The 27,633-nt window shown below is 40.6% G+C and overlaps 1 protein-coding gene across 1 annotated transcript; it reads left to right on the top strand.

Annotated features, from left to right (window-relative positions):
- Nucleotides 1-1,812: 1,812 nt before the first annotated feature.
- Nucleotides 1,813-25,098, top strand: sptlc3 (serine palmitoyltransferase, long chain base subunit 3). The gene is made up of 12 exons (XM_034227251.1): nucleotides 1,813-1,914; nucleotides 3,737-3,928; nucleotides 4,819-4,973; nucleotides 5,894-6,042; nucleotides 12,166-12,290; nucleotides 13,688-13,781; nucleotides 16,062-16,167; nucleotides 17,284-17,503; nucleotides 20,409-20,535; nucleotides 22,678-22,813; nucleotides 24,177-24,306; nucleotides 24,392-25,098. The coding sequence occupies exons 1-12, from the start codon at nucleotides 1,813-1,815 to the stop codon at nucleotides 24,503-24,505; spliced, it is 1,650 nt and encodes a 549-aa protein (XP_034083142.1). The 3' UTR covers nucleotides 24,506-25,098.
- Nucleotides 25,099-27,633: the final 2,535 nt, after the last annotated feature.

The raw sequence follows: 27,633 nt of genomic DNA, 5'->3' as shown, positions 1-27,633 counted from the left end.
GTGAGACTGGGGAGAAGCTTAAATAATTTCTATGTATGACTGCAAGGCCGCCCCCTCCGCCTGTCAGTATTGGCTGGATCATCAGGATTAGTCTAAGACACTGTGATCATAAAAAGTAGAGTGTGTAACAAATAGTGTCGCCTAAAGTCCTAGTCTTTCCCTAGTTCCAAACTCCATGTTCCCTTTAACATCATCACTTGCACTGTCTGCATTTCATACTCGGCAGAGAGACCAGCTATTCGAAACAGCAACGGGTCAATGTCAATGAGTAAAGAAAAACCCTCATTACACTGACTGTCACAATTGCCATTTATTCTGCACCCACAAACTAAGTGCACTGCTAGACCACTGAGTAGGCGTTGACCTTTTACAAACAATCTCTCTTGTGTTTGCCCAGAAGGGAACAATCTCAACAAGGCAGGTGGACAATAAATGTTCAACAACAGCATGCATACAGAAGTGACTTTACAAGGCTATTTTGATTTGAACTATGGCAGTATGTCGGATTTATGACACTTCAGTAAATAATCAACCAGAAAAACAAACTGCAAAGGCGGAAAATGGTGGCACCTCTCCTGTCTCTTATCACCTTTATGCTCTGCAAAAACAATGCCACAGCAGGGGGTGTAAAGTGCATCATCAGGCTGTCCTGTGATTTCACACGTCTGCTTAAAGCTGAAACTTTAAAATAATCTATTTGGATGGAAGTTATTAATAGAATGTTTGTATTACTTACTGTAAACTGAGGACATCAGTCCAGCATCTGCTTTTCCTGAGAGGCTCCCCAGATGTAGCTCAACCTCCCATCTGACCTGTGAATGCATAAAAACAAGTTCTGTATAAAATGCTACATTATATCATTATTTTAAGCTACATTTTAAGCAAATAAATCATTTCTAAACTATGTAAACTTGAAAGCAACATGTTTAAAAAATCTGTAATGTTTTTAAGGCTTATTATTGGCCATCACATGACTGGGAGCACCAAACCCTGCACATTGCTGAAGATTAATGTTGGTGTGTACTGCTACTGTATCACCACTGGGCTGACCATTCTCAAAGATAAGATAAGGTTACAATACATTAAATCTGCGAACACTTCATGAAAGCAATACGTTGTCTACACTCTCAACCATGTATAATTGTGTTGCCATCAAATTAGTTTAAACATATGCAATGCAAATTTTAAGTAAAATCAAAATACGAATATCTTAGTGTAATGATACTTTTTTTTTTTAAATCGACAATCCTACTGGAATAAGTACGGTACTTGTGTTATTCGTACTTAGTATCACAACCAAAAACAACAAGTTATGCAGGAAAAGGCACCTTTCAAGTTTCAAAAACTATTATATATTATATAATATTTTGTGTAAAGGTTAAAATAATGCATATGCTGCACTCCAATATGGTTGATGCTCTACAACCCTACACTAAGTGAGTAAATGTACTTTATTTCTTCCACATAACAGAATGGTGAGAATACATTTGGACCAAAATAAAACATTTTATTCAAATAAAAACAACATTTTAAAACCCAAACGTTTTGGTAATTTTCGCAAGTTTAATTTCCGGATAAAAGGAGAAGAAAAAAGGTCACTTTTACGTGATATCGAAACAGTCCAATAACAGAAGTGTGACTTCTGTATATTGCTGGTTAAACACAGCAACAAATACGAGGCTGAACCGAAGCAACAAAAGGAGGAAGTCACCTGTGTACATTCAGTAAAGCACACCGGTTATATTACCTGACCGTCAAACAGCGGAGGCAGTCAAAACAGCGGAGGCAGTCGCTAGTCGGCTTAAGAGGAATATGGCAAGAACTGCTGCGAACGGCCACTTAAAACCACATTTAAACCAGAATGGACTGAAACGCGAAGACATAAAGAGAAATGGCTATCACAACAAGAGAGAGGTATGTCTGTCAGCGGCTGGATTTATCTACAAACATACTTGGGCTCCAAATTATGTATTGCCCCTGCTTTAATGCATGGAGCCAGGTGTTTTACCATTTGCTTTGAGAGATATTCTTTGAATCTGAGCAAATATTATTTTCGTAGGGGCTCTTTACCGAATCGACCTCTGTGACGTAGGAAAAATGTGTAACCCATAGACTGTTCCCCATTTATAAAAGAAAACCCAACAAACCGTTATCAATATCAATACAATGCTGCTCTGTGAAAGTAGCAACAGTATGTCATTGAGTTTGTTCATCTCCGGTGCTTACGAAAACATTACCATTAGTTGGCTCGTGATATTTTGGTAACATAAAGTTATATTCATGTAGTTAAATAAATATAATTAAGAATATGATTTGCTTGCTGTTCAAATATGTTGGTTAAATATGAGAATGCTAGTTCTTACAAAAATAAAGTGAACAATTTGAATAATGAACAGACGACCCCGCCCTGAAATAGTCCTTATGCAAAAGCAGGTTTTTTTCAGGTTTCAAATACACAGTGCAGCTCACCCGCCTGGACTGCCCTGGAGGGTAAGGTGCACTGTGTATACATCTGAAACCTGCATTGCAACCTTTGCGTTATTGTGATGACAATAAGTGATATGAGTGATATGTAGGTGGTTTCTTTTGCTAATTAAACCACTTTTATTTATTTTTATTATTTATTGAGACTACTTAGCCATTTTGTAGTTAATGTTGTATCTTAAAATGTCAGTATTACAAACTAGCAATTATTCAAATATGTAGTAAAAAACTATAAGCAAATGCTCCATTTGGCCAACAAGTGCAGTTTACATTCATACGTTTTTAACTACTACTTGATACTCAAGTAATGGGTTAGACTCATAGACTGTATATATAAAGGTTAGACTAGAGAAAGTAAGCTAACGCATGATAGCATTAGTTTCGTGTAAGCTAGCTCTAATGAAACCCCATTGCAGTTAACGTTACGTTTAAAAACACAAACACTTACCACTGCTTGAAGATATATCCACAATCCTCAAAGGAAATTATGTGAAAAAATGATTTTTATTTAAAATATTCTGTTCGTTGCACATATATTTTTTTAATTCAATATTCAAGACACACTGCTTAACCAAACATAAATGGCAACCGGAAGTGATATATCACGTGTTCGTGTCAAACAACGTTCTACAAAAATATCAATGCAGGTCCCTTCATAGTTAATGGTCAATGTAGCATCATATGTATATTTCACTTTCTTTATTATGTGTTCACTTTTATACAGTATGTAGCCTTCTCGAAAGATGTCTTTATAGAGAACATGAGGAGTGGATTTTCTTGTAAAAATGCCTGTGAAAACTGTCTTAAAAACAAACAAAAAAGTTAGGCTTTAGGAAAAATATTACATTTACATCCTTTCAACAATTACACATTTTGTAAACTCGTATAGACCTACACTTTTTCCCACTTAAACATGTTGCTTACGCTATTTTAGATCTATAAGGTCTGAAAGCAAAAAATCAGCATCTACAAAATTACCCCTAGTAAAAATGTCAACAACTCAGAGCGAGAATGTTATGTGACGATTTATGTTATAATATCCCGACAGATAGTGTTCCAGTTGTCTTCATTCAGTGTTGGATAATATGTGTTTGTGACTTCTGTAATTGCGTCTCTTCTTTTATTTAGGTAAATTGGTGCGATAATTACAACCCTTCGTTTGAAATTCAGCAACATTTATTCAAACAGTATTGTTTTCTCTGGTCCTGCCTGCAATGTAAAACAGCTTATGTGTGTTTCTCTATTTGTATAGAAAAATGGCCCAGGGACTTGTGTTGCCTCCAGGCAGCACAAGCAGGAGTCCTTTGAACAGGCCCCGATGTACGTGGCTGTCATGACATACCTGGGCTTTGGCATTGTCACGCTGTTTGGCTACTTCAGGGATTTCCTCCGAGCTGTGGGCATAGAGAAGTGCCACCTTGCCCAGGAAAGAGAGGAACAGAAGGTAGGTGCAACATGCAATCAGCACAAACAGGCTTATTTCAGGCATACACACTGTAAACACCCAGGCAGTTGGAATAGAGGATCATGCCTTGGGTGTCAACACATTTTGTTCACCCCTAATTATTTCAATTGTTGCTCTTAAGCTCTCTCACTCTCTCTGCCTCCTTCCTTCATGTTCATCTGCACCATGATGTTGCCATGGGTGAGACAGGACACCACAGAGAATATATGCTGAAGACATAATTAATTCTCAGAGGATTTCAGTTATTTCTTTGTAACAGTGCTTTAGAACCAAGATAGGGCTTGAGAACTGCCACATAAAAGCCACTACAGTATGTTACCATTTTATTTATTTTTTACCCAAACATTTGCAGTTGTAAGATCATTTTGGTAGTTGTTTCTGATTTGTTCATTTTGGCTCATTGTAAAAAGCTATAACCTTATAAAAACAAAAGCTGTGACCATAATTTGCTATTATAAGATAACACATATCATCCACAGGCAGAAACACAAAAGCATTGTCTGTGAGGAATGACATTGGTGTTTGATAACAATCATGTACAGTTTAAATGAAGATGAGCTTTACTGAATGTTGGCTCTGTCGTAATGGCGCCATTTTAATTACATTTCTATAACTTCAAGTTCAACATGGCAGTACATCTGATTTCCTCTTAGCCGAAGCCACTGAGTGAAAATAGCCACGTCTTACTATAATTGAATGTGCAGAATCCTATCATTAAGGATTATTTGTGTTATGTAATGTTAGTTTTGATATGGATTGTTTGTTATAGAGCTTGGATAAGTTCTAGAGTGTGTTCAGTGTTTGAAGTTCCTGCTCTTATTGTTCCTCCACTCTGAACTCGTAATTTTTTCTCTTCTCTTTGCCTTCAGGACTTCGTGCCGCTTTATCAAGATTTCGAGAACTTCTACACTCGAAACCTGTACATGAGGGTACGTGACAACTGGAACCGTCCCATATGCAGCCTGCCAGGACCAGTCTTTGACGTGATGGAGAGGGTGTCTGATGACTATAACTGGACATTCAGGTATATATTGTACACATACTGCAGATTAGACATACTGTAGTGCTATAATCACACATGTTGCTCATATTAAGAATTTACAAATGTTTTCACATCTTATGACAGGAAAGTTAGTATTTTTTAACACAAGCATCGCTCTTCCGGGGATAGAAACTATACAAGTAGATTTAATTGTCAAACTTCTGCTCCAAGAGCTATTGAGGAGAGAAACTAAAGACAATGGCTATACTGTATGTCATGAGCAAGAATATATCAATCAGCCTTACATTTTTGGATTCAGTTGATATGCTTCTGTGGTGCACAGCGGGTACAGGGGATATATTATGAATAGGGATATGAACAGAGCCACGGGGAGGGGATATGACATTATGAATTGGGAAAGAAGGCGTGGATAACATGTTTTAAGAGGTTTAATGTGACTGGAAAAACGAAAAAATTGAGCAGTCAGCTTGTCTTCTGGTAAAGGTTGTTGAAAGGTAAGAGATATGTGAGGAAGGGTTTAATAGCCGTGTGCCAGTTTCCATGCACAGTGAGAAGAAGTAGGTCAGTTGAGTTCACCTAAAATACTTTCAAAACTATGATGCTAAAGAACAGGGAGGCCGTATATCCATGATTGAACTCTAGAGTTACATGTTATAGGGTAGTATAATGTGTTGTGAATATTTGATTATATTATGTTAAGGAAATGAGAATAACAAATGCTGCTTACACAGACTGTCACTTGCTTTTTACTTTATATAAACAGTGTTAGTGTAATTGTTCATTAACTTTTCTCCAATGACAGAACACATTTTATGATTGGCAATTATATTTAATTCCATTTTGATTACCTTTTATAAGATGAAATAAATAATGATGTGGGGTGTATATGTTAAGAAAAAAAGGAGAAGGCTATCTAATTCCATGTGTTTCCATACTTGCAGGTTTACTGGGAAGACGCTACACAATGTCATCAACATGGGCTCCTACAACTACCTCGGTTTCGCTGAGAACAACACTGATTTCATGAAAACTGTGGCAGAAAAAACTAGCCAGTACGGGGTTGGGGTTTGCAGCACAAGACAGGAAATAGGTGAGTTTGGTCTATGTGAGCTTGTGCTAGAAAAAAGGGCTTGTCCTCTTAAACATGGGGATTCATTTTATCTTGAACAAAAATGTCCTTAACTCCAAGTCAGGATTATAAGGTGTCTTTTTTTACTACATATGACAATGCTTCACATTTTTTACATGTGCATCTTTTTTTAAAGTCTCTGGCAGAGCCTGTTGACACTGAATGGGCTGAGTATTAAACTGCTCATCGCATATGCCATCATTTATTATCTTGCTTGTGAGTTATACTGCCCGCGTGTTTAATTATCTTTCAGTGGAAGCAATGTAATATGAATTATTCAACCTTTGTTGAATTATGTACCGTTTGGGCATTAGCTGAGATCATTACATACTGGTCGACACTGAGGAGTGGGGGAAATTATATCATATTGCTATGGAACATTATGAAAACCCTGGGCATTGGAGCATTATATATGTGATGGAAGTGTTAGAACAGAAAGTGGGATCTCTGGCTTCAGAGGAATTTTGAATGTTGTTTTATCCTCAGACCTTTTACCCGGGCTCTGATGGTGTTTAAGTGCCTGTGTGCGACAGGATCTCTTGTGTTGCCCATAATAATGTTTTGTTGAATCATGTGATCAACTATGTTTTTATTGGTCAAAACCTGCCACTGGGTAAACATTATGAAGCTCCCTGAAAAGGCCACTCTTAGCAAAGTTTACTTGAGGAAAGTAGTTCCTTTTCTCTGTGTCAATGATTAATTGTGGCACTTCTGACACCTGCATGCTGTATATCTACTGAGAGCAGGCTAGCAGTGAGCTGACATGCACGCTCAGAGCTGAGTGGCTGTGCAGTGTTTTATGATATCAGCAGTTTGACAAGAACAGAGAAAAGCTGAAGAATTAAAAGGGCATGTGATTGTTAGTTATACGACTGTTTGTCAGAGTGCAGAAACACCCCTACACACACGCCCACATATACATGCACACACTCGCACACATTCCTTCGCAGTCGCACCATCCATTATTCATTTATGTGATTTTTTTAAATATGTTTATTTCTCTTTTAAAATGGGACTGTTTTTCCCTGAGTTTGTAATCCATGTTTCAGATGGCTCACTGAAAGAGTTAAGGAATAACAAGCATTTCTCCCATGAGGCCTTATCAGGCATCAATTATTAAAGACCTGAGGATCTCTGTTGTAGTAGTGACGCCATCACCAGTGTTTTAGTTCACATGGAGCGATTTGTATTGGTTTTTCTATTGAATGTATCAGCAAAATAAAAATGATGGGAATATTTAACACTTTACTCACTGTAACAGTATCGAAGGAGTGGCAGACCGGGGTGGTGGTTCCCCTTTCATCAGAGGGTGTGTGCCAATTACAGAGGCATCAGAGGGTGTGTGCCAATTACAGAGGCATCACACTACTCAGCCTCCCAGGGAAAGTTGACTCTAATGGCACGTTTCCACTGCAGCGGGTAGCTCGCTTTAAGCGTGCCGAGCCGTGCGGGGCCCGTTTTTGGTTGCGTTTCCACTTGGCCTAGTTTTGGCCCGGGGCAACTTTTTCACCTTTTTTTTGGCCCGACTAAATCGTGGTTCTAGGGCCAGGAACAACCAGGCTGAGTATGCTAAACTAGAGAGAGAATTGCTGGCAAGGGGGCTACAACTACAACAAGATGAACATATTTGACCGTGAATTAATTGTAATACACGTTTCAAAATGATGCCGAAGTAACAACATACTGATACCGGTTAGTAAAAACCATGAATTAACGCTTAGACAAGTCTGCAGACAGACGGCAGGCGAAAAACCCTTTTAAAATGCGTGTTTTCTAAATGTAGCTTGGCTAAGCTAACGTTATATATGCTCCGACCGTCCACACTCACAACAACGGCCTATACAGACATAAATAAACCAGCGACTGTATTCGCCATGACACAGGCAGTCTGTGGTTTGTACTTGTTTAACTTTTGTCAAGTTTCTGAACAGATATGAAGAGCTGTGAGCTCCGAGTGCTAAGAGCTAACGGCTGTGTTGTTTTTCTGGGGCTCTCATTGAAGATGACGTCACGGCTCCGCCTACACTGCGTTACTATAGTAACTGCCCCAGTTCCTAAACTGTAATGGAAACGCAGCATTAAAGTGAGCCGGGCCTAATAAGGCCTAACCAAACCGAGCGAGGCCTGCAGTGGAAACGCGCCATAAGGTACTCGAAAGGAGGGTCAGGCCGATTGTCGAACCTCAGATTGAGGAGGAACAATGCGGATTCCGTCCTGGTTGTGGAACGACGGATCAGCTTTTTACTCTTGCAAGGATCCTGGAGGGGGCCTGGGAGTACGCTTATCCGGTCTACATGTGTTTTGTAGACTTGGAGAAGGCGTATGACCGAGTTCCCAGGGAGTTACTGTGGGAGGTGCTGCGGGAGTATGGGGTGAGGGGTCTCTACTCGGGGCCATCCAATCTCTGTACTCCCAAAGCGAGAGCTGTGTCCGGGCCCTCGGCAGTAAGTCGGACCCATTTCCGGTGAGGGTTGGCCTCCGCCAGGGCTGCGCTTTGTCACCAATCCTGTTTGTAATATACATGTGTCGGATTTCGAGTCGTGGGGGAGGGGGTCTGCAGTTCGGTGGACTAAGGATTGCACCACTGCTTTTTGCAGATGATGTGGTTCTAATGGCTTCATCGGTCTGCGACCTTCAGCACTCACTGGATCGGTTCGCAACCGAGTGTGAAGCGGCTTGGATGAGGATCAGCACCTCCAAATCTGAGGCCATGGTTCTCAGCAGGAAACTGATGGACTGTCCACTCCAAGTAGGGAATGAGTCCTTACCCCAAGTGAAGGAGTTCAAGTATCTCGGGGTCTTGTTCTCGAGTGAGGGAACAATGGAGCATGGGCCGGAGAATCGGAGCAGCGGGAGCGGTACTGCAGTCGCTTTACCGCACCATTGTGACAAAAAGGGAGCTGAGCCAGAAGGCAAAGCTCTCTGTCTACCGGGCCATTTTCGTTCCTACCCTCACCTATGGTCATGAAGGATGGGTCATGACCGAAAGAACGAGATTGCGGATACAAGCGGCCGAGATGGGTTTTCTCCGCAGGGTGGCTGGCGTCTCCCTTAGGGATAAGGTGAGAATTTCAGTCATCCGGGAGGGACTCGGAGTTGAACCGCTCCTCCTTCGCGTCGAAAGGAGCCAGTTGAGGTGGTTCGGGCACCTAGTAAGGATGCCACCTGGGCACCTCCCTAGGGAGGTGTTCCATGCACGTCCAGCTGGGAAGAGACCAAGGGGTAGACCTAGGACCAGGTGGAGGGATTATATATCTTTGCTGGCCTGGGAGCGCCTTGGGATCCCCCAGTCAGAGCTGGTTGATGTGGCCAGGGAAAAGAAAGTTTGGGGCTCTCTGCTGGAAATGCTACCCCCGCAACCCGACCACGGATAACCGGGAGAAGATGGATGGATGGATGGACTCACTGTGACTGTGCCTCTCGCATCTTAAAAGTCTAAATGTTTTTGACACTAGGTTATTTTTTCAAGTTTAATCTCATATCTTCTACATTATCTTATAATAAATTATTGTTAAGGTGTATTGGTCAACTGGTATAAATTATTTGAAAACAATGACATAGTCAGTTCAAAAGTGACCGTAAGTGCATAGAAATACAGTATGTTTGTATTGAAAAGGCATGTGAAATCAGATCAAAAGTGCACTGAAAGCACACCCTTTGATTAAACTAACATGTAAAACATTCATGGATCTGTTTTAATGGATAGCTCACTGCTCCCATTTTGCCTGCAATCATTAACACAAAGTACATTAGATAATGAAGGACAAATTACCAAGACTTATAGCTTCTGAGCACATAGTAGTAAGTATTTCACCTTAGTTTGTACGCTAATATAATGATGTCATAGTATGTTTTCATGTTTCCACTAAGCTATGGTTTTCTTGTCTGCTAAGACTCAAGTCTATGTTGGAGTTAGAAATGATTAACTCTTCAAGACTTGTTTTTTTCCCTGGCCTTGTGTCAAGCCTTTGAAGAAAAAGCTCAGTAACAGGTTAACAATTAAATAAAGACGGATTGAGTTTGAAGATTTGTAGGCACAATCTTTATTGTCTCTCCACAATAAGGCTTTCTAACCTCGGCAATTATTATACAGGTTTTTTTTTCTCAGCACACATTGAAGATGTTGATGGCAGAAAGGTGACCTTGGTAATACAGAGGTTCAAGCTTATGTACATGCATTTGACTTAAGAAGAGCTAACTCAAGTCTGCAACGTGAGTAAGATCTAAGAGGGACTCTGCTCTCTCTTAGTTCCAGACCCAGAGTAAACTGTTCTATATTGAGAGCAAATGCCGATACAGTCTGATCAAATGTGCTGCACATGCCAGCAGGGGCTGTGAGCCTGAGTGGTTGAGGAAATGTACGAATCGATTTGACTTGGATAAAAACAGCTGCTTCACTGTAGTTACTGATTGTAATTGATTATGATTACAAGGATAAGTATCCCGAAATAAAATGTTCTTTACCTCAATGTCATCACGATATCTCAAAGACGGGCTTTATTTGTGTTGTTGGTCATTGTTTTCATGTTGTCTTTTTCATAGAAGCAGATATAATTGTTTTATGGAGATCCTTTACTGACAGTTTTACTGTTGGTTTGTTTGTTTGTAGCCTTTATTTAACCAGGTGAAGCCCCTTGAGATCAAAAGATCTCTTTTTCAAGGGTGACCTGCAGGACATTAGTTACACATGTAACATAAAAACAACAGAACAACAATAAGGATGACATACAACATAATGTACAGTTTACAAACTCTATTCACAGTGACAGGTACCATGAGTATCAAACAGCATGTCACCCAGCTGAGTTTTAAAATGATGCAGGGGAACCAAAGTGCTCAGTTTTAAACATGTTTGCAGACTGTTCCAATTTAGTGGAGCTGCACAACTAAAAGCTTTCTTCCCTAAGACAGTCCTAGCACTTGGCACATTTAATAAAACAACATCATGAGATCTCAGGCAATAAGTACTTTCAATTCGTCGAGAGATCAGAGAGCAGATATAAAAAGGTAATTTACCCAACATGGCTTTGTAAATGAACATGTACCAATGACTGAGCCTCCGTACAGTTAGTGAAGGCAGACCTGCCTTGGCATACAGGGTACAGTGATGAGTAAGTGCTTTACAGTTAGTAACAAATCTCAGAGTACTGTGATAGGCGGCATCTAACTTTTCCAGGCAATGGGCAGGTGCATTCATATAGATCAAATCACCATAGTCCAGCACAGGTAAAAAGGTCACAGTGACTAGCCTTTTCCTGGCTTCAAAAGAGAAACAGGACTTGTTTCTGAAAAAGAAACCTAGTCTAACCCTCAGCTTTTTAAGTGTGTTTTTGTTATGTTAGCAATCTTATCTTTATAGTAGTTATACGCTACATCAATACAACTCATTCATTAAAGGTTGGAAGTAATTAAAGGGAGACTTTAATAATAGCTTGGATTTATAACTTTAGCTCTATACTATAAGAACTTGTAACTACAATAGTAAGTATTGTGTGTGTCACAATAAGTGAATCTATGTGATATAGTACCTACCATATAAATAACATTGACCAGAGTCAGCAGGAATAAAATGTGGTATATATATGAACCTTTCACTGCCTACCTCTCTCCCTGTAGCTCACAATTATAACAGTAATTCTTTTTTTTATACGCTGACCACAAGGGCAGTAATGAAAGTCCCTCAGAGAGACACCGACTTTTATTGCACAAAATAGAAAAACACCACGTCAGGTGACAGTTTACAACGTGATACATTTTCTAAATGTATTCTGGTCCCGCCCTGTCAAAGTGGGTAATAACCAACTGCCACATTCCAAAATGGGCTGAAGAACCATTATAGACTTTGCAAGAGTGACTCATTATAAATCTCTTGACATGTCTGGAGAGGTGCTGGCTGAGTGTGTTCTGGTAGTATTGGATATGGTTCTTTTTATTTTATAACAGGAGGCCTTTATCTCTGTCAAAGCTTATGATTGGATGCCATAAAGCAGAACATTCCAATACTGGAATTTGAATTTTACTCCCAGATAAACAAACAGGTTCATTTTCCAGTGTGAGTTATCCTTTTGTTATTTTGTCTTGTAGGTAACCTGGACATTCATGAAGAGCTGGAGCAACTTGTGGCCACTTTCCTCGGAGTGGAGTCCTCCATGACTTTTGGGATGGGTTTCGCCACCAACTCAATGAACATCCCAGCACTTGTTGGCAAGGTTTGTGATTGTACACACTAAACGCCACATGCAGGAAATCCTATTGTATGTGTGTCATTTTTAGAGCGCAGCAGAAATTAATCGAATTAGCCTAGCTTTGTTCCTTTCTCCCATCCAGGCTAAATTAATGAATAACAGTCAACTAAACTGTGCTGTTAACAACTCCTGACCCACCCCCATGAATTAAAATCATAATTAAATTACATTACAGTAGCCAGGAGGACGAAGCTCTGGGCATACATAACTGCTTTCAGTCACATAGACATGGAAAGGGAAGGGTTTGTTAAGAGCACAACTCGAGGGTATGATTATCACCCGTTCTCCGGCCTGCAAGCACACCAGCCTGGCTCACACAGACAGCCACGGGTAACCAGGGGCAACACACAGCATGGATATCTGTGATTGGACTGGACAGGAGGGAAGGGGATGTTGACTGTTTAAGTGATGAGACCGGGGCCTTTAAGCAGCTCAATAAGTGTAGCAGCGCCCAAGGCTGCCGCCCCCCCACTGTAACCCAGCAGGAGCTAGGGGTCAACCCACACTGCCAAGTCTGTCCTGCAGGGACAGGCCAGGCCGCGCTATGCGGGCAGAGCTACATTAGAGTGACAGCTGCTGGCAGACCGGGGACCGGGCCAGCTGGACCCCGGGCCAAACCGAGGGTATCTGTCACTGAGCCGGTGTCAACACACCCTCTACAAGAGTTCATTCAAACTAATGCAGTCAAATGCTTAGAGCTTCAGTCTTAAATATGCTAATGTTCTGGAGAGAGTTTCGTAGAACAGCTGAATTCATTTGCATGCTGATTTCTGTGTGACATGAAGTACTACACTCTCAATTATGAATATTGTGATGTGTCTGCGGGTCGAAACTTCGTCAGACATGAATTACATTTCCCACATGTGCAGTACATACATAGTACAGTAAGTATTATCTCACACAGAGGACATAGATATGGAGGATTATGATTGAGGCACGGATGGGAAGTGAGGACAAGGCTGAAAGGTAATTGGCTAGATGCATCCTTGAAGACCAATAACCATTGTACGGCACGTTTTGCAAGGAAACAGTACAACAAATGTAGAATTACACCAAAAACAATTGTAAGATGGGTCGCTCATACTGCAATGATTTTCATCCTGATATGGTTATACTAACTATTGTGTGTTTACAAGATATTGAATGTCTTCTGTACCCAAGAGAGAATTGTATTGGATACACTCCATGCTAATTTCATCCTCTTATAAATAATCAAGGATTACTAGTAAATTGTTAGGGTAATGTAAATACAGGAAGGTTGTGAAGTTAGTAAGACATTTTTTGATTTCAATAATACAAGAACCTGTGATTTTGCTAATTTATTTATATAATTGAAAACCTTTTTTTGTGCTGATTTCTAGGGTTGCTTGATACTGAGCGATGAGGTTAATCATACTTCTCTCATCTTGGGGGCCAGACTATCTGGAGCTACGATCCGGGTGTTCAAACACAACAGTAAGTCCAGTAACACTTTAGCTTGAAAATAGGTCATAGAGCTTCTGCCTTACAACAACATCATACACAGCATTATTTAAGCTATAGAAAATGAGATCCATGTTTTTTCAGTTTGCCAACAAGCTTGATCAATCTCCTGCCAAACAAACATTGTTGATAGCACTATGAATTTTGCCAGCCCTATATTATCTGTTCATTTCAGTTTGATTCTCTGTTCGTGCAGCCACCACTGCTCATATTATCTATTTTTTCCTCTATTCATCCTAAACTGTTGCTGCTGTGAGAAACACATTACTTTTTGTGCGGTACAGGATTTGCCTTAGGAAAGACCTACTTGACATTCTGTGTTTATAGCAGCAAATGTAAAAGCTTTAATGAAATGGTTTCAGTTTAAAGTCACGACTGCATTTCATCCATGAGCAGCAGAGCAGCAATCCCAAAGTTTAGCTTGTATGAATATGTCATCTAACTTTAAACTAAATGCTCTATTATATTGTCAAATGACATATTGTCAATAGATGGATGATATATTACATTCATTGTGCTTTCATTAGGAACATCCCCTGCGTGTCCAGGAGACAGGACAAATGAGCCAGTCCTCTGACGGCAAATGTGTCCTGACAGGTACAAGCAGAGCCAGTTATGGTTCTCCCAAGTAAATCCCGGAGGCCTTTCTCAAGGCAGAGAGCCCTCAGGCACCTGAGCAGCTAACCCTCCCTGCCTTTATAGCTCCAGCAGCACTCTTTTATTAGTACAAGGCCACTATTTACCTAGAGGGTTAAACCCAGCAACAGATAACTTAAAACATATACATGTATTGATGCAGTTCCTGTCTAAAATGTCTGACACCCCTTGCGCAAGCTTTTGAAATGTGCCAGTGCTGTATGTAAGTACCAGTGGTGTATGTTTCACATTTTAAAAGGATAGTATTCCAGAGAGTAGATAAACCGGTTTGTTCAGTCTAGCATTGAGAGGCTTGTGTGTTGTAAATACTACGCATAATTCAGGATAAAGTTGAGGGACATGCATTGTAAAGGTTTGAATTGTTAGTCTTCAAAACATGTATGAGTTTGTCTATCAAGCTTGTAAAATGTGTGCACTCGAGGGTCCATAAGGAATAAGATATTAACACATCATAGATATATCCACAACTGTATGCACGTTCCATGTGTAGGCAAATATTTACCATCCCCCTCATCACAGTAGCTGGTATCAGGCTGTTGCTTATCTCAAATCAGCGCTTAACTGTGAAATAATCTTTTCCTCATTCCTGTCTGTGCACACGAGCTATGTGGATGACTATTTTACTGTCTGGTGGGCTGAATGTTGATATTGGTAACATTAGATGCCCTCTGCTATGTTGAAGTGATTTTTTATCAGAAGGAGCATCTGTCGCCTCTCTAGCAAACCTTTTTTTGTGCTGACCCTAGATTTATCGATCATCCATGACAGATAATTAATCATGACAAGTTAACATGCTGCTCAACTGGAAATGTTGGATTGTGGTCATGCTTTGAATAATGCTGCTTTGTAAACCACAGCTATTCAATACTGCCATCTGCTGGTTTGCATCAAAACATCATTAATAATGTAACAAGGACCTGTCATAAGGCCACTGTGAAGTTATTTTGCCAATCCTTATTTTAATCAGCTGTGCAGACTGCCTTCTTAACACACCCATACTCAACTCAGTTAGTATCCTCCCTGTCGCATATAATGCAGGTGTTCATTTACATCACACTGCAGAGGAATATTTGCTTTGAGTAGTTTGTGGAAGGTGTTTCTCACTGATAAAGTATGGCCTTTCCTGCTCTGTGTGAACTGCCCTGCCCTGTGGTGACTCTACTTGCCATTGTTTGCTTTTATTTTGAGTTCCTTGCAAACTATGACTTGCAAATTGTTACACTCTATGATGTATATTTCTTGTACATATATGTAATTGTATTATACAAGCCATACTACACAGAAAATATGTTTTTTCCCTTAATGAGGTTTGAATTTAGATGTTGGGTCGTGCCGGCTTTCTGACTGTGTGTGTGTGTGTGTGTGTGTGTGTGTGTGTGTGTGTGTGTGTGTGTGTGTGTGTGTGTGTGTGTGTGTGTGTGTGTGTGTGTGTGTGTGTGTGTGTGGGTGTGTGTGTGTGTGTGTGTGTGTGTGTGTGTGTGTGTGTGTGTGTGTGTGTGTGTGTTGTGTGTGTGTGTGTGTGTGTTTGTGTGTGTGTGTGTGTGTGTGTGTGTGTGTGTGTGTGTGTGTGTGTGTGTGTGTGTGTGTACTTGTCAGACATGCACAGTCTGGAGAAGCTGCTCAGAGAGGCGGTTTGTTCGGGGCAGCCTCGGACGCACAGGCCCTGGAAAAAGATCCTCATCATGGTGGAGGGCATCTATAGGTCGGTCATCTAAACAACACACACACATTAGTGGAATCGCTCTCTAACAGACGCATATCTTATATCAGTAGAACTGTTGTATCCATCTTCTTTAGTATTGATATGCAGGTAGAAATCTTAAGTTGTAATGAGAGCTTTCATCCTGTGTTTAGCAGTCCTTGTAATGTTCTCTTTTTCAAATTGCTTCCCTCTCTACCCTTGAATAATAGAGAGTGTGTTTGTGTGTGTGTCTATGGTTTGGTACCGTTTCATTACTAGAGAGAAGAGAAAGGTATCCTGTGTCTCTCCCGGCAGTGAGCTACCCTGAGTCATGGTGACCCTCTCCATCTGCTCATTAGCTCACAATCAAGGCCAAATGGAGCCAGAGATATTGACTTGGCTACACCCCCAGATCCAACTGTTTATCACTGCCATTTTTATTTTCTTCTCCCCTCTTTTAACTCTGAATCAGGTTCCACATTTCAGCCCCATTACCTAAAAACACAACCTATTCTTTATGCTTTTATTCTTGAACATAGCCACCAGTCTGCGCTAATATAACTATTAGTTTCACAACACACCTGGTAATTTGAGAGACACTGAATAATGTAATCAGACCGGCTTTATCTGGCAATAATGTCTTTTGTCAGGCTTAAAGAAATGGTGCCTGAAAGAACTAATGCTCCATCTATCGCCGCCCTTTAACATCAAAAGGCTCAGATACAGATAGCTAAGCATGCTTAGCTATATCCTAGCCCTGCCTTTGATGTCCACATGGGCCCCGGTGAAACCCTGTCTTGTGTCATTTGGGCCGCAGACGTCCTGAGCCATGGCGAGGATAGCAGGTCTGGGATTGCTCTATTTTCTCCTGCCATACACTTGCTCATGCTCTCTGTTTGTAGCCTTAAAAGGATTGCATCAGAGGGGAGGAAGAGAGGTGGGAGTAAAGTGAAAGAGGCCAGCCGAAAGATTCTTAAAAGATTGGAGCATGTCAAGTTATGTAACATGCATTTACAGATAAAAAGGGGTCGGGGTCAGATTCTCTCCCCTTTCAAATCCAATCACTTTAAGAGTGATGTTTATAATTGATGAAATGTGTGTGTTAGTGTGTTCCTTGTGTGATTCTCGTGTTATCAGCATGGAGGGCTCATTGGTGCGACTTCCTGAGATCATCGCTCTGAAGAAGAAGTATAAAGCATATCTGTTCGTGGACGAGGCCCACAGTATCGGGGCGGTGGGGCCAACAGGGAGGGGCGTGACCGAGCTGTTCAATGTGAACCCAGCCGATGTGGACGTGATGATGGGCACCTTCACCAAGAGCTTTGGGGCGGCTGGAGGCTACATCGCAGGGAAGAAGGTTGCTATGGATTTTTTTCTTGTCTTTTTTTTGTTCACCAATTTTTCTTCTATACTGTCTTTTCCTTTATTGCTGAATTTCCCAACTGCGATGAAAAGTGTTATCTTATCTTATTATAAAGGTACATTTGTCACCAAATGTTCTTTTTAGTTTTCCCACAGAATGCTGTCTGAATCAAAACATGAGGAGAGAGAAGCAAGGGAAGGGAAAGGCATTTTTGTGCTTTACATAAAACAAGATCAAAACAGAATCACAAGGCAACATTTCAAAAGACTAATTTAGATTTAGATACATAAAATAAATATTCATCATCACAGTTTTCAGTGACATCCATAATCATGCACCTGTTGGCTCTCCACTCAGGCAGAAAAGAGCCTGGTTGCTTTGCAAAAACATTCCTCCTAGGTAAGATACATTAAAAAATACAGTGTGTAGGTGGGATTAATCACACTGAAATGATTCCAACGGCTTTTAATAAAATGCTTATCTTAGAAAGTTAAATAACTGTTCTGATTACATTGTTTCAACCTCTGTCTGTGTAAATGAACAACATTTGGTTCGGAATCAGTTTCAAACACATCATTTATTGCTATGTGTTGTGAAATATTATTTTACCCAGGTCTGATTTTAAGGATGTGTGGGACTCCATCACACCCCACCTCTCTCGTAGCTCTCATGTGTCCAACAAATGTTCCCCAGGCTGTGACTCCAGGCCTTTTTAATTCCTTTTGACTCCATTAAAAACTACACTTAAGTACATAACCGCACTAGTTTTGTGGCAGTTGATTAGAAAGCAACAGAGGAAACGGCCATGTTGCTTGAATTAGGTATTCAGAGAGGGACCCTTCCTGCCTTATGTTGGCTCAGCCCTGCTCTGCCATAATAAGAAGGTAAAGCTGGCAGAGGGCCAGCCCCTTCTTGTGGCAAGCGTCGGAACTGCGCTCCAGATTTAACAGGATGACTTTTAACAAGCATGATAATGTTTGAAGTAAGAACACTCTGCCTGCTTTGACAGCTGGCTGTAGTAAACCCCTGAAAGAGGCAGGCAGGAAAAGAGAGCCTTTAGATTTGACGTATTTGTTGTTGCGGTGAAATCACCCGAATCCTACATTAAGTGGATTCGGGTTGACCGACAAAAGACTCTGCAGATGTTTTCTGGAAAACAGTCATGTTAGAGCTATTTTATGAGAGAACCAAAAATAAATACACTTTAAGCTCCTTCTAATTCACTTCAACCTTGCGTGAAGGAGGATATTCATTAACCCTTTACTCAAAACCTGGATGGCATTATTGAGTTATGAGTCATTAGTAGTGATGTGTCGGTCGCGAACGAGCCGGAAGTGAACGACGGGAGCCGGCTCGCGTCCGCGAACGACCCTGCATTACCCTGATATTACATGTCACTGCATGCAGTGATTAGAGACTGTTGGATGCTGCTGTTTTGAGCATTGTAATATATTTATTTTCACTATGTTATTTATTTATGATTATCTTTAGGCTTAGAAAAGATTTGATGTCAGCTGTTGCTGTCTTTTTTTCTTTAGTTAATACTCAAATAGAGCCCTGCTGTTTTGTTTGGGCTTTTTCTTTTAAATACAATTTATAATGTCGATACAGTAGCCCCTTTTTTTAAATGTCTATGCTTAAGTTTTTATAGATGTTGCTATCTGCTTTGTGTAGCGTGGTTATACAAGCAAGTCAGTGCATTCATTGGGTGGTATCAGAGAGTTCCAAGGGTCTGTAAATGCAATGAAAACAATTGGCCACAGCAAATCATTTATATTAAACATGTCATTTTTGAATACTTCAGTACAAAGGATGTATTGAATCATTTAAGTGATATATGTGTACACATATAAATCATTAGTCAAAACAGGGCTACATTTGATTGAATTATAAAAGGTATATGTGGTCAAATGAAGAGCCGTTTGGGAGCTGAAAGAGCTGGCTCTTCTTGGTAAACCGAGCCAAATGATCCGGCTCACTAAAAAGAGCCGGAATTCCCATCACTAGAAATTAGGTTATTAAATACATCCGTTTAGGAATCATGTAAGTGTGTGCGATGTTCTGGCACTACTACGTCTTCTACTCTGTGGACACATACCACCACATCAGTACTGCGGCCACCTTGTGGCTTCGGAAACACTTTGAGCTGTCACTCCACGCCGCAGACGTGAGATGGATTTCGGACATGTTCTCTTAACTGGTTTATCTTGGTCGCACCAAAATCCTGCGGGGGCCCTAAAGCAGCGAAAATCCCCTGCCTTAAACAAAAACAGATGTCAGGTTGTGTCAGGGTTCTTATCCTACATTTGAGCATTTCCCCTAAAATCCCCTCCCCTCATGTGTGTGAGGAAGCCGCAGCCGCCGCCCAGTGGGGACAGATGGCTGTGAGTGGAAATGGTGGCCAGACAGCCACTGAGCAGCAGCCCATCACAGCTCAGGCTCCCCTCCCAGCCTCAGACCACTTACTGTACACACACGTGCTCTGGGGACCCAAGGCCCAATCAGCTTCCTGAATCCTGCTCCTCTCTTGACAACCACTAGCAGAATTAATCTCCTGCTGACATTTAGGAATAATGAGCACGGCAGTCCTCATTCTGGCTCATCTCAGCGTCGGTTCTTTCTCAAATGAGTGTTCTGGCTACCACAGAGGGGAGAGCGGGAAAGGCTCCAGAGCTTCTTTACAGCCAACGCCAAGACAGTCATAAACACAGAGAACTGACTCGAGGTATTTTAATTGATTTTCAGGTGTTGACTGACTATACATGAGCTCGCTCTAGTGGCGCTATTTGCAGGGCCACACTTCTGGTTATATAGCATCTGAAATGAGCAGTGTATTTCTGTAAAGACATATAAATGTTTTTTTCCTAATGTTTTCTATATTGTGTGTCCTATGTTGCAGGAGCTGGTGGACTACCTACGCTGTCAGTCCCACAGTGCAGTATACGCCACTTCCTTGTCCCCTCCTGTCACCGAGCAGATCATACGTGCCATGAAGTGCATCATGGGAAATAACGGGAGCACAGAGGGTGAGTGTCTGAGTTCATTGCGGCTCTCTCCTGTGAACGTCACCCTCAATTTCTCATTCCCTCATTATCCACATGCTCGTCAAACCTAATGTTCTTCACACAGACAAATATTATGTCTGGCTTATAACATTCTTTACACCTTAATATCTTTTTTTTATGGAAACAAAAGCAAACCAAATCCAGAGGACGGTACCAATGGACACATTACGAATATGGCCAGACCTGCAGGAAAAGACAAACAGCTGCTTGGTCAAAAAACGTGGAAGCAATTACAGGGGTCTGCTGTGGTAGGGAGAGGGGGGGGAAGTGCAGTCACTGAGCGCACGTGACCCTACCGTGGAGGAAATCATTTTCATCTGTGTGTTGTGAGAAATACTGTACCTCTGAGAAGTTTCTGCTGTAATGGCATCTGACACTGGGCAGGGAAGTTATTACCAGAGCAGTCACATTACTGCCACAGCAACTCTTCTGAAGTTATTGTAGTTCATGTAGGAATCGAGTCTTCTCTTCTAATGCTGCATTCACATGAATAGCGGAAAAATTGCTTTACGTTCCCCTTGTGTTTCTATCGAGAAATCTTCGCCGAGTGCTGCGCACAAAGTTTAAATTATTTCAACTTTGACCTCATTACTACTGACCTTTTGACGGGCAACCAATCAGATCACAGCTGTATGTAGCAGCGCAAGCTAGCAGTGGAGGTAACCATAGAAACAATTATAACTAGCTATTTTACTTCAAGGGTCTTTGCTCAGTTTTGTGCTAAGCAAAGAGAAAATCGCGTATCATGTCCATCCAAAAACCTTTTTTTAAATATAGATATTGCTGCTAATGGCCTGTAATCGTTAAAACTCAGTCAGTTGTGTCAATCAATTCTTTTTTTTAAACCGCAAAAAACACCAGTTATATAGAGTTATTTTTCTTTTACAATTACACTTTTTAGATTGGCAAGTTTCTGAGGCAGCAACTCTCTCTTTGTATAACTTTTTATATTAAAGTAGCGAAGAACCATGATTAGAAATGATACAACATGTCTGTTTTATGCTGCTGTAATGGGTTAATCACTGTTGTCCTACAGTTGAGGTGCATGGCAGCTTCATGCAGAGATGAGTAACTTTCTCATCTGGCTCTGAACCAGACATGCTTTACCTCTGACGTAGCCCAGCAAAAAAGCTGTTGTTGAAAAAGAAGTCTTGACCTGTCTTCTAGAGGACAGGGAACACAGCAAACAGTGCAACTCAAACATCCGTCACATCACTACGCTTGAGACGTTTTTATTCCTCTTTCTCTCCGTCCTCTCTGCCCCCCCTCGTCTTTCTCGCTGATGTTGAATTTCACACTTTGAAGCAAACAGCTCTGAAACAAGAAAAAACCCTGACTGACAGCAACATCCACACATTCTCACCTACTCATACAATTTCTGAGTCTGGCAGTAGGTTTTTGACCTCCATGCCCTCTATTCAAGCAGAGAGGAACAATTTACAAAATGGGGCCCATGCTTTCTTGGCAGATGCCTGAATGTTGTGTTTTTTCCCTTCCTCTCGCTCTCTCTGCTGAGATAAGGGGATTTAAAGTGCTCTCTTACAACCCCATAAAATAACTGCCAATCTGTTCCCAGGTAGTCAGTGGGAAACAGAGCTGTGTTCCAAGTCTGAGCCATGCTAAACTCTGCTTCAGCCACATAGCACCAGCCCCCTCCGTGATTCACATCATTTGGAAACACGGGGGGTTATCAGGGCAGCTCGCCTCGCCTGCCTTTGATGTGTTTTACAATACATTGACCTGAAATACATGTGATACCTCAGGATAATTTGTATTTTCTTTCAATCATGGCTATATTCCAGTGGCAGTCCACAGTGACTCGTTTTGTGTGAAATTCATCGTATCCAATTTGCAAATCATCATTTTGCCGCATACCATGCCGTCAGATAGACAAAACTGAACCATCTGCTGCCGCGACTGAGTTCTAATTATGAGTTCATAGTGGAGGCTGGAATGGCCCAGACGGAGGTGCATGACTCAGGATGAGATGGCACCGTGGAGACTATGTTAGCTCCTACTGACAGGTGATGTCCCTTACTGCAGGGGAAAGTGGAAGAAAATTACATATTCACATACATCTGGTGGTTTCTTTGTTTTAATCAGGCATTAGAAGGATCCGCCAACTGGCAGAGAACACCAAATACTTCAGGGCCAGGCTGAAGGAGATGGGCTTCATCATCTACGGCCATGAAGACTCACCTGTGGTCCCAATCCTGCTCTACATGCCCGGCAAAGTGGTGTAAGTACATTCACCAAAAACACTCGGAGAGTAAGATTATCGGGATGTCCGTTCCATTTTGCAGGAGCTAATTTGAACCAGTAAACATTAGCTCACCGTGTATCATCTCTGAGGGATGTGGATGGCAGCCGTACACTGCAGAGTTTCCATGAATCAGTGTAGGGTTCTGTAACCACTTAAGAGGCCACATCGGGTATTGATTAGGTATAAAACGCAGGGTGGTTTGAGCCACTCAGGTATAATAAATTGGGTATAAAGTGTCTTTCAATGCCAGTCACCATTTAATAATCACGAGAAGGCCAATAATTGCTATAATGAGTAGCTTCTGGATTTAAATTGCAACGTTTTTATTGGCATTAATGTTGATTGGGAATAAATAGTTTATTTTCACCAGTATTACCCTTAAATATTATTTTGGGAAACAGACATTTCTTAAACAATTACACTGTTGATTTGGGGTATTTTAGAATTGTATAAAACAACAACTTTCGTATTGTAAAAGCACTGACATGGGTTTATGAGACATTTCAGTATCTAGCTACTCTACTATATAAGGGAATCTACTTCCTGTCATTTAGATTGTCTTATTGATATGTAGTAGATATAAAGATGCTGATGTGAGATGAGGTTCTGCACAAGCATCTGTACAAAGCACTGCATTCACATCAAGAATCATCTACAAAACTGTCAAAGTGTGTGGTGTCAGTTTCAGTTCATCCTTTTTAGAGCACATTTCACGGTTTGAATTCTCCAAACTGTCCACAAAATGAAGTGGTATTGCTTCTTGGACTCATTAAAATAAAAGTCGTCAGAAATATGCTGATCCTGGCCCTTAAACTTTGTTATTTATGTGTTCCTTTAAAATGATAGCTACCACACATCCCAACTGCATAACTGAGGACTATGAGCGGCTAGAAGAAGCGACATTCCTCATAGTTTTCAATATCATAAGTCAAAGAGGCAATTACTCATTCATTCTGAGGTGGCTTGTTGGCCGACTGCATATTTTGAGGACTTCAAACCTTTAAAATGTTAGGAATGTGATAAGTTAGTAAGTATTTGGTAGATGATAAATGTCCATTTTGACCTGACTCCGTTCTTTGGTCAAATGCTCTCTATAAGCAAAGCAGGATATAAATCACAAAAGACATAAACAAAAGAAACAATCATCATGCTATATGTGTAATGGGAAATTAGGAAAAGTATAATTCAGTCATTTTAATCAAAACAGTTAACAGCGTTTACCTAAGTTAGATAAATACTTAGTCAAAACCTTGTCATCAACAATCATTTTGCGAACTCACCTTTGTATACAATAAAAATATATTAAAATGTATGTTTTTTTTGTTTGCTTTTTGACCAGGGCTTTTGCTCGAGAAATGCTGGAGAGGAAAATTGGTGTAGTTGTCGTTGGATTTCCAGCCACGCCGATCACAGAGGCCCGAGCTCGCTTCTGTCTGTCTGCAGCGCACACCAGAGAAATGCTGAACCAGGTGCACTAACATTTCTGAGGCTTAGGCGTTGTTTTACCTGAATCAAACATACACACATGTTCTGAGACTCTTCCTCTGTCCTCAGGTGCTGCACCACATGAACGAGGTGGGAGACCTCTTCTGCCTGAAGTTCTCACGACGGAAGCATTCGTCCCGTCCTGACCTCCATGATGAGACAGGGCTGGAGCTGAGCAGCTGATATGACCTTTGACACCTTCATTTCACAGTGTCAAGACGAAGTCTAAGTGCCCACGCAACAGCAGAGTAACACCCATGTCTCACGGCAGAACAAGGGCCAAATGTTAAGCATCTGCCTATGTTGGTTAAACATTGTGATCTAACAGAACATTTATTTGTGCTTCTTAACATGGTACCCTATATGAACTATTGAAATACCTTATTTACTAATATATGTATATTTGAAAACAAATGTTCGCACATCCATTGCTGGATTGGTCTCAGGTATGGTGTAAAATATTTAGAGTTATTAGCTTTTTATATTGAGACAAAAAACATATGGTTAGTTCAATATATTTCAGAGGCTCTTTTTACACATTTTTCTCCCGTCTATATTAAGACGTTACACTTTTTATGGAAGCATTTTTTGCTTCTCATAACTCAACATCATGGTGGTTATTATTTAAAAGATGATGTAAGGAGTCATTTTCTTACCTAACATGAAGTAATAGGTATTGAAATTGGAAAAGGCATTTGTGACTTGAAATTTCCCATGTGGTCTACTTCTGCTGATTTCTATTTGTCCTAATAAAACACAAATACTGCACATAAAAACTTCCTGAATGTGTTTTGGAAACGGAAAGGTTGATTCATTATGCGGATGTTCCTGAACCTTCCCTTTTATACTGTTTTAAATGCCAGACATATGACTGTTTACACTAAACAAGGCTGAACTGATTTAGAAAAATATGAGGAATATAAAAACTTTTACACCACTTTCATCTCCACAGTAAATGATAACCTTCCTGTAAATAATAGATCATGCAGCAATTACTTAACTACTGAGTTAAATCTTAAAAACAAAGGTGTTATGGCCTGTTTTGTGGCGAGACTGCACATATTCACAGAGTCTTAACAGCCTAATTGTTGATGTTTTAAAGACCGGCTGTGCTCTTTCATACAGACTGAGTAACAGTTGTGAAGGTAAGCATGCAGAGTATGCAGCACCTGAGCCAACAGAAACCTAACCTAGCAATTAGCCCTGAACTCTAAATTCTCGTGGTATGGGGTAATAATTTGATTATCACAGGAAGGCTTAGATGGATGATAAATGTGTTTTCACAATGTGTCAGATTGGGTCTAGTCGACACTTGTTTTCCCTCGGGACATTACCATGTTTGTGATTTTTTTTTTCCTTCCCATAAACAACATAGTGATGACACAATGTGGAATTATAATGCAATATGCAATCCTTGGGGGAAAATAGACATAGAACAGATATTTTCCTTTTAAAGGATAAAACCATGACGCTCCACGCTAGACCACTCCGTGCTGTAAGTGAATATTCACATCTGGCTTCTATAGCCAGAAACAATAGAAAACAGTTTTATTAATCCTCCAATCTGTGATGTCATCCCAATGTACTGTTCCATAAAGATCTGGAGGAGATGGGAAAAGGTGGCCTCCTAATGTTGCATTGAAGTCCTCGGGATGTCTGGTATTCATTTGTGTTTACTTTCACCTTTAGTCTAAATGCAGACATTCCGAAATTCATTGCGAGTTTACAGCAGAAGACAGATGTGTGTAAAGAGAAACTTAAAAGCTTGAATTCATACTCGGACAAAACTCAGTGCGTCACAGACATGCAGTGCTCAAATACTAAGCTACACTGTGATTATGCAGGAAGGCAAACTTTAACTTGTTGAGATTTAGCAGCAACATTTTTGTTCAAACGCAGAGCAGAAAGAATGCTTGTTCTGGGATTGCAATATTTTAGAATGAAATTATGCCAGAGGAAATTATCATATGGGTCGCTTTAAAAAAAAAAAAAAAAAGTATTTGCTTCAGTCAGTATTTAACATGTTTTTTAGTACTTTTGTATGATTCAGCTAATGAAAGCTTTATATAAATAAGAATAATGTAATGACCCTTAACATGTGTGTATCATTGTTACCTTTCGAGAGAAAAGCAGACAGAACTGACATATTTGGTCATATATATCTGTAACAGACTCTTCATCCATTACACGCTCTCAGTTCAACTGTTTCTTTTGTATTTATATTTTTGACTTATTATTTTTAAAACGACTTGACAAAAAAACAATAGAAAAATATAGAAGTTACAGAGACAACAAGTTATATATATTAGAAATAAGAATGTATTAGAAAGACTGGCAAACACAATTTAAAATGTTCCTCTCATTACAATGATCTGCTGCATGATTAACGATACTAATGACACCTTGAATAGACAAACTCCACAGGTGTCAATCTAGCCTACGAAGCAAAGTGACAGAGTACGGTCATTCAGTTTGACTTTCAGGAAAGGTGGGAAGCTCGTGTGCTGCCAAACTTCCCTCCAGTCACTTCTAACTGCCCTCAGCTTCAACAGAAGTGGCAAATGGTCTGCGCTGGCATTCGAAACATCTGTGCAGCCTGACTACTGAAGGCAGGGCCCCAGAGACCTGCCTGCACCAGCCCCTTTTGAACTGCAGATCCAAATACACTGCACTTATTGGAATGGCATGTAGCTGCTATTCTGAAGGGGGATCCTCTGCTACGCCTTTGATGTCCACCACTGTGTCCAAAGCAGGCAAGCCATTCTCTCAGCTCTCTGTTTTCCATTTAGACAAGAGATTTTTCTATTCTGGAAAGGGATTTTTGAAGTGAAGCAGACAAAGAGCAGATTTACATGGTTTAGACAGCTATGCTGGACTATGAGTAAGACTGCAGTAAAGCTGTATGGGAACCACTTGAGCATAATGAAGTGGGCCGGGGTGGTGTGTTTCATTAATGCAGATGACAATTAAGTGCATTTTCTTTAGATTTATTCAGATGTTTGATCTTATCAGTTATTTGTGACATAGTTCAGTTTATTTGTGATGTATGGGAATATGGTACTGGATGAAATATGATATTTGGGTGATATCAGTGATCAAAGATGTTGCATTGCAACAGGGCATTGCTCATTTCTGCACATCATTATCTGCTGCCAGTTACTCCGCTGGCATTCTTAAGGATAATAAGTTAGCTGCCACTCAGACCAGATGTACTCACTGAGCACACATGGGCATCAGATGTACATTGGAGGTATAACAAACTGAAGTCAGTTCTGAGCATGAGTTTACCAAAAGTCTCAGAATCACCCCTT

This window comes from Gymnodraco acuticeps, unplaced genomic scaffold, assembly GCF_902827175.1.
Source record: "Gymnodraco acuticeps unplaced genomic scaffold, fGymAcu1.1, whole genome shotgun sequence".
NCBI lineage: Eukaryota > Metazoa > Chordata > Actinopteri > Perciformes > Bathydraconidae > Gymnodraco > Gymnodraco acuticeps.
This window is presented reverse-complemented; position numbering and strand designations above follow the sequence as displayed.